Source organism: Ciona intestinalis, chromosome 9 (genome assembly GCF_000224145.3).
Source record: "Ciona intestinalis chromosome 9, KH, whole genome shotgun sequence".
In the NCBI taxonomy this organism is placed as follows: Eukaryota; Metazoa; Chordata; class Ascidiacea; order Phlebobranchia; family Cionidae; genus Ciona; species Ciona intestinalis.
This window is the reverse complement of record NC_020174.2, coordinates 1142822-1150914: the sequence shown is the minus strand read 5'-3', so window position 1 is coordinate 1150914 and position 8093 is coordinate 1142822. Positions and strand designations below refer to the sequence as shown.

Here is an 8093-nt window from a genome sequence, read left to right as displayed (position 1 = left end):
CCTGCGAAAGATAATGAAGTCGGTTTCTNGTCGTTTTTCTTCCTTNNGGTGGAGGTAGTGGGTGACCCTGCCAACTTTGCCACACGGAGGCGTAAGAGTTCCTGAGCTGCTTGCACTTGGAACCACGAACCTTAGGTGTGTGGTAAACATGTTTATTGGTTGTTAAATGTAACCTGTCCAGCGCCGTGGCATAGTGGTTAGCGCGCCTGCCTGTAACCAATAGGTAATGGGTTCAAGGCCCGACGCTGCTACCATTGTGGGCGTATGTGTCCTTGGGCCAAGACACTTTAACAGGAATTGCTCCAACCTAGTGGTCACTTATGGGTTGTCCAAATTATCAGCCATACATAAAAAAAAAAAAGAAATCTCTGAAAAATAATCACCCACAAAGTAGCATACATAATAACTCGTAAGCTGGCACGAGGTGTATTAACACCTGTGTTATAACGATTGTCGTTTTCTGGCCACGCGAGGATAAAGTAAGTTACATTTATGCAACCATACCCAATGGGGCAAACTTGGGAAGTCGGTGTCAAAGCCTTTTTAGAAAATAGGAATGCTCAGAGAAAAAAAGGGGGGGGGTTAATTCAACAAAATGTTTGCATCATTGGCATAAAATAAAAAGTTAAACTTTTAAAATGGACGATGCGTGCCACTATAACCATTATATCAGTATCATATTAATGTGAGGTTTAAACAGTTTTATTAATAAGAGTATATATTCAAATATAGAGAGAGCAATTAGCACAAAACAGATAGATTTTTAGTTCTTTAAGCTCAGAATGAATGCCTAATCATCTTTACTTAGTCAGGATTAAGCTGGTTCTGCCATTAAGCAAAGTAATCTTGTGCTAGTTAATAATTATCCAAATATCTGTTTATTTTAACTGTCACAAATTTTGTATAGTTCCTAGATCAAACATAATATCTTTTACAAAGTAGTTCTAGTTTGTATGACCTAAAACAAATATGAAAGACACTTGTGTGGCTTTTACAACAAATTCAATGCGCAATAGTGTGGTGACTTATTGTTACTTAAAAAAAAAACGGGCTTTTCATTTTCTTCTAATTAGTTTTACTACATGTATTTCGAAGCTGTTTTGCCAGTTTGGTGCCTTGAATAAATGAAAGTTTAGAATGTAACTTATCTTTCTTTCTGGGTGTTTTGTTTAATGTATGGCTGATGTTTGAACAATCCATAAGGTACCATTGGGTTGCAGCAATTTCGGTTAAGTGTCTTGCCCAAGGACAGGCACGTTTATACAATGGTGGTAATGTCAAGTCTCGAACTCGTAACCTTTGGGGTAGAGGCAATTGCGCTAACCGCTGTGCCACAGTGACTTTATAAAAAGATAGAAAATCTGTTGCACTGTGGATGTGCGTAACACCTATTGCCTAAATTGACATTGTAACACCGTTATTTTTATTTATGCAATTACCTGTAAAAGTGATGCCGTCACTGTCCTTGGAGACTTGAATTTTTGTTTCAAATTGCAGATAAATTAATTCTTGGTCCACTTCTCCATATTCTTTAATTTTGTTCACCATGTCTTGGTTTAATATGGCCGTCACCTTACTAAACATCTGTGGAAAAGAGATTTTTAAATTGTTTTCATGCTTGGTATTGTAAACTGTGATGCAGTCTTGCCGGCTGACAAAAGATTTTGCTAAAATCACCGCTTTCAAACTGGAAAAGCCAAAAAAATACATTATGTCTGGTATTAAAGTAATAATATATTTGTAAAAAACTGGAACAGACCATTGTCTCTTTCTTTACAACCAAAACCACATCCTGGAAAACTTGTTTTTTACTGACGACATCGTCAGCAACTGTAACAAAAATAATTATATATCGCATAAACTGATTGAAATAGATTGGTTTAAAATATCGTGTAAAACATATAATTGTTTTCGGGTAAAAGTGATCGTTAAAAATGCAATTGTTAACAAAACTTTTACACACAAAGAATTAAGTTTTGTACATTTCTGCAACAGGGTAGTGTTTCTAGAACAACAATATTAAACAAAGAAACCTTTTTTTATGGAATATTAGTGTGGTGGGGAAGATGGGACACCGTTTTATTCTATTTTTTTTAATCCAATTTGGTAGCAAACAAAAAACGTTTAAAGAATTATAAAAACACATCCTAACAATTCCTATAGACCGTTGTTAATTGTTTAAAACCTGATCAGATATTTTGGATGATATGTGCTAAAGCTAAAGGTATCCCAGCTTACCTCACAGTACGATATGCTACTTTAGTCTAAATACACTTGATAATGAACTTGGTCCAAAATCTTATAAAAAACCTTTGTTTAAGTGGGTTACATACATACAGCTGTTTAGATTAATATAATTTAAAGTACAAGTATTTTTGGTACATGAAATGGAACACTATGTGTTATAAGATATAACGAATGTCGTTTTCACGCGAGAATAAATTGCAATTATTTAATTTACCATCGTCTTCTTCAAATTCAACCAGGGCGGTATCCACTTCACTTTGGTTGATTGGGAACAAAACGTAAGCCACGTCTCCGCCATTGTTCTTTCGTTTCTGAAAGTGAATTTCAATTTTATCAGGATTGGCTGAGTCCGGCAACTTTTGCACTCGTATAGCTGACATTTTGATCTTTTTCTTGTAAATAACACTTATTAACACAACGATTTCAGCATATGAAACCTAGAATATAAATGCGAAATTAGAATATCTGCGTAAACATTAAAACGCTGACCAACAAGGAACATATCAATACCAGACCAAGTAGTTCCTCTTTCGTTGGTTGCTTTACTTACACAACGAATAAATAACCTCATACGATACCAGGGGATTCCCCACGGGCACAATTCAAGTCTCGCTTACCTTCTGTGACGTCACACCGCTTTAACAAAGGCCCACCGACGTTTAAACAATGGGTCGTTTTAAAAGTTGCATTGCTTGTCTATAATGCACCTCGCTGTCATTGGGATATACTTACAAAACGATAAGTATCTTTGTAAAAGACTCAATGAATTTATGTAACTTTTTATCTTCACATGGCGGTGCAATGACAGTCGCTATAACCAACTTTGATAATAACACGGTTGTTATATGTTTTACAATCGAAACCCTTATGTTCTATCATAGTTGTTGAGGATATTCTTATTAATTATAGTTCTATAAACCCAACAAACCGCACGCTCACAGTGAGTCGTACTGATTGTAACTAAAATTGCCAAAACTATCTTATGTTTTATTGCAAATAAATTGAACACAGGGGGACAAACAATAAAATACAAGCAAATAATAGTAAACATGGTATATGTAACGTTACTATCGCATATTTTCTCATATGTCTCGACCACAGCATTCTAAATCTCTAGCCCACCCTGGTGGACGAAGTAAATTTATTTCATGATACAATGGGTGAGTGAATGAATGAATGAATAAATGAATGTAACTGACTTTATCCTCGTGTGGCCGGAAAACGACAGTCGTTATCACACGAGTTTAACATCTCGTGCCAGCTTACGAGTTTACCATGTATGTTACTTTGTGAGTGATTATTTTTGTTTTTTTCATGTATGGCTGATAATTTAGACAACCCATTAGTGACCACTGGGTTGGAGCAATTGCCGTTAAGTGTCTTGCCTAAGGACACATACGCCCACAATGGTAACAGCGTCGAGCCTTGAACACAATAAAAAATGAATAAATAAAATATAGTAGGGTGGGAGAAGATGGGACACCTTTAGCACATAATATCCAGATATCCTAAACGTGTTTTAAACAATTAATAACGGTTTATGGGAGTCATGAAGATTTACTTTTATAATTCTTTAAATGTTCTTTGTTTACTACTAAATAGGACGAGAAAATGGATTTAAAAAGCGTCCCATCTTCCCCCATCCTACTATACTATAATCGTATAAGCTAAGCAGAACAAATATGGGCAAAGATAATCTTTATTTTCGTGTGCCGGGCAACGACAGTCGTAAAATGCTGAGTGTTCTTCTTCACACACCTTGTGCACCTTATATTACATATATGGCTAACAATTTAAAAAGCCCAGAACGACTATGCATTCCTCGTTAATTTGTTTCTTTGGCAATAGAATATGAAATCCAAGGTCGGGCAGCTGCCTTTGTGGCGTATATACTTGCCCTTGTACCGAACACTTAACGACAATTGCTTAAACTCAGTGGTCTATAATGGATTGTCTATATTGGTCATATGGTAGGGTGGGGGAGATGGGACACATTTCATTCTATTTGCTCGTCTCATTTGCCAGTACAAAGCGCATCAAAGAATTATAAAACCATATCTTCACGACTCCCATAGACCGTTGTTAATTGTTTAAAACAAGATCAGGATATTTGGATGTTATGTGCCGAAGGTGCCCATCTTTTCCCACTCCGTGCTACTATACATTGTAAAAGTAGATTTCCCAGCACGACAACACCACCAGCCCCAACCGAAACAACCCAAGATACATATATATCTGCAACATACAGGAAGTCTACTTAACGATTTTTATTAGTAGGTACGGGAAAACTATAGTTTGATAAACTTAGCAATCACAAACACGACTTTCCACTTTGAATGAAAGCTGGTCACGCGGATATGCGGATATGACAACACAAATGTCACCAACCACTTTAGCATAATATTTTCATTGCGGAATAAAAAGAAAAAAAAATTGATGAAAGTTGATTAGTTTTAGCTGTTTATACCCTCGCATGGGAGGGCAACTTCAGGCGTTATAACAATGATTTCATCATATTTCGTAGGCTACACCCGTGCCAACTATGATATTCCACCTTTACAGCATTGTGATTGGTGGTAACGCTTAGAAAGTGCGGTATTGCCGAGATTCGAAACTACAAGTCCTCTATAGGGTTGACCCCTCGGAGTTAAATTGGATATTTCACTTTCTATTCTGGTCCCATTGATGAAGAATATTTACCAAATTGTACAATCGTAACCCCGCGACCATATAATAGCTTTGTTATTTAGACGAACTATTTTGACATATATGTGTTCATTTCAACATTTCAACACAGTATGTTTAATTTAATTACAGTATAGTGTGGGGAAGGTGGGACACCTTTTAACTCTATTTTCTCGTCCCATTTAGTAGTAAACAAAGAACATTCAAATAATCACGAAACTATATCCTCGCGACCCCGATAGACCGTTGTTAATTGTTTAAAACACGATCAGGATATTTTGATATTATGTGCTAAAGGTGTCCCATCTTTCCCCACCCTACTATATAAACTGACAGCAATTTGTTTTGGTGTTCATGAATGAATTAAAAACATTTCAATCCGATCACGAATTTTCTACAAATGTCATTTTAAATACATCAATCATGTGCGGAGAACGTAATATCCGGAGTAACGCGAAAAAGTCATACCAATTGTAGCTTCATAAAATAATTCGCGTTTTGTTAAAGAAAATTTTTGGAAAAGGACGGCTTGTCTGAATCTTGTTTTATTCTGCAACTTCTACCAAGCATAACCAGGGATGGGTTTTATTGGTTTGCAGGGTCACGATTGCTTCAAATAAGTTTGTTTTAGATTAGGAAGATGAATTGGTTAAGTATTACGTTGATCTTCGCTGTCTCGATTTTTCATAAACAAGCTGATGGCCAAAGTAAGATAAGGAAAAACTATATTTATATTAAAGATCTGAAGTTATGGAGCTTTATTTTAGCTATAATTTTAAGATGCCTGCATTTTTGTGCTATGGTGTATTGTGGAAATATAGGCCAACTCTGAACTTAACCCTGAGTCCCTTAGCTTCACATTTGCCCATTTAGAATAGATGGTGCTATAACAAATTGTAGACACGACAGTAATTAAAACCCTGGGCGTTGGGGTATTAGACCAAAGTCTACTCTATAACTCCTTGATCCCGTAGCTTGCCTTTTCATTAAGGAACAAAAAATATTTGTAACTATATATCTCCGCAGCATGGTGTAGGAGTCCCATGATGTTGAACGCAACAAACGAAACGCAAAATCTTACATCACCCAGGCAGCTCGGTAACAACTACCCGAATAACTTGCGTTGTATTTGGAACATAACTGCCCCGCCTGGTATGCTGGTTCGTTTTACCGTACATACTTTAAGAACGGAAAGATGTTGCGACTATTTACGAGTAAGTACGGTGGTATACGTTAGTAAATCCGGAACACTAAATACTATAGTACTGTGGGGTAAGATAGGAAACCTTTAGCACATAATATCTTAGTATCCTGATCGTGTTTTAAACAATTACCAACGGTCTATGGAAGTCGTGGGAATACGGTGTTTATAAAAAAATGTGGGATGAGAAAATAGAATGAATATGTGTCCCATCTTCCCCCACCCTACTATACCATTGGGGCATCATGTTCTTGGGCAAGCCTGTTCACAAAAACACATCAGATATAAAGTTGCTTACAAATTAGATGCATTCAAAAATGACCCATACATAGTATTGTGGGATAAGATGGGATACCTTCAGCACCTAATTCCTATATTCTGTTATCGTGTTCTAAACAATTAAAAACTCTTTTAGGAGTCGTGGGCTGGTGGTTATTTAATTCTGTAAATATTCATTGTATACTTCCAAATATTAGTTTTTTTAGCAGCGACCGCTAGGATGAATCAAGAACAGATATAGTTGTTTTGCACAAAGCAAAGATATGATAGTACGTGTGCAAGTCTGTCTGTAGATTCTTTATGTTTATGGCTTATAATTTACGTTAGGTTAGATGGAATACCAATGTCCTGGTTCTGCGTGATAGAAGATCAAATATAGCGTTCGTGAGCAACGCTATTAACCTTTACTTCAGAACGGACATTTCTATAACAATGCCAGGTTTTGTTGCAAGCTACATTGGTAAGCATAAGTTTTCCTGCGTTGCATAAAATGTCGGAAATGTTTGTTTTAACATTTTTTCTGCAATTACTAGAGTCCCATGGTCCTATTTTTATCATGTAAACATACTAATGTGTTTATATTTATTTTTGTATTACAGTTGTCAACAACACAGATGGCTCATACATCCCCACACCTGTCACAAGTAAGTGTAATATAGACGTGAGCAAGTAATTATAATATTATTATTTCATGCCTGAACCTGCTTACACGAGTTACTTAATAGATAACTTTATTTTGAATTTTTTGTATTAGATAAGTCACTACTGGGTTGGAGCAACTACTGTTAAGTGTCTTGCCCAAGATCAAATACACCTAAAATGGTAGCAGCCCTCAAACTCTGTGCTACAGACACATACATGAACCAGTTAAACATAAAACTCAAGTTTAAACCACTCACTTAACCCACATAAAAAAACCAATATGTTCAACCTAACATGAAGTTGCTACATTTTCCAGCCATCGCGCCATGTGGATTTCAAGCCAGCGTCATAAATATTTCACAACCTCTCAACTCACCTGGCTATCCTGGACACTACAGCAATTATCTTACCTGCAATTGGTACCTAACAGCTCGACCCGGCTATTTCGTACAATTTACAATTTTACAGTTTAACACGGAAGGTTGCTGTGACCGACTGCAGGTGAAATTTAAACAAATGTTTATTGCATACTGTTAACCTGGGGTTACATGCATAGTTCTTACATTTATTGTTACAATTTACATTTGATATTGCAGATTTATGGGTCATACCCATACATGCGTCGATTTGCAGGCTACGTCACCAGAAGTACAACAGTGGTGTCTGTAAACAACACAATGCGTTTGTATTTCAGGAGTGATGGTAGTGTAACAAGAACAGGGTTCCAGGGTTATTTTACAGGTTTGTTCGGTCTTTTGCCTATCTGTAGAATATAGCAGTTTCTGGTGTCATAGTACAGTGGTTAGTAACTCAAGATGTGCAAACTTATTTACACATCTTGAGTTTTTATAAGAAAACCTTCTCAAATCCACAGAAACTTCAGTTGCCATGACAACCCCGGCTCCAACCACAACAACACCACCCACAACTCAAGGTAAACAAACCTCTCTGTGAAGTCACTATCATTGTATTGTTGTCTCACTACACTTATCAATGAACAAAGTTTGTCCGGCGCCGTGGCGTAGTGGTTAGCGCGTCT

The 8093-nt window shown here is 36.6% G+C and overlaps 2 protein-coding genes across 6 annotated transcripts in view; one reads left to right on the top strand and one right to left on the bottom strand.

Moving 5' to 3' along the window:
• The window catches only part of LOC100186427, a 7102-nt gene extending 3787 nt beyond the window's left edge, over nucleotides 1–3315 (bottom strand). Inside the window, exons 1-4 of the mRNA XM_002127301.5 lie at nucleotides 2462–3315; nucleotides 1760–1830; nucleotides 1440–1584; nucleotides 1–130 (exon numbers count right to left, since the gene is read on the bottom strand). The exon at nucleotides 1–130 is cut by the window's left edge and continues 23 nt beyond it. Coding sequence (XP_002127337.1) covers nucleotides 1–130; nucleotides 1440–1584; nucleotides 1760–1830; nucleotides 2462–2627 — 512 coding nt within the window. The 5' untranslated portion in view covers nucleotides 2628–3315. The remainder of the gene's footprint in view (nucleotides 131–1439; nucleotides 1585–1759; nucleotides 1831–2461) is intronic.
• The window catches only part of LOC100177783 (tolloid-like protein 2), a 22241-nt gene that overhangs the window by 9450 nt on the left and 4698 nt on the right, over nucleotides 1–8093 (top strand). Inside the window, exons 1-7 of one of the 5 annotated variants that reach the window (XM_026835896.1) lie at nucleotides 74–135; nucleotides 5959–6146; nucleotides 6740–6872; nucleotides 7012–7056; nucleotides 7371–7555; nucleotides 7651–7795; nucleotides 7929–7988. In XM_026835896.1, coding sequence (XP_026691697.1) covers nucleotides 5976–6146; nucleotides 6740–6872; nucleotides 7012–7056; nucleotides 7371–7555; nucleotides 7651–7795; nucleotides 7929–7988 — 739 coding nt within the window. In that variant the 5' untranslated portion in view covers nucleotides 74–135; nucleotides 5959–5975. Of the gene's footprint in view, nucleotides 1–73; nucleotides 136–5518; nucleotides 5640–5958; nucleotides 6147–6660; nucleotides 6682–6739; nucleotides 6873–7011; nucleotides 7057–7370; nucleotides 7556–7650; nucleotides 7796–7928; nucleotides 7989–8093 lie in introns of those variants that run through there. The other 4 variants (XM_002123530.5, XM_018813229.2, XM_026835897.1 and 1 more) reach the window with 4 other exon arrangements.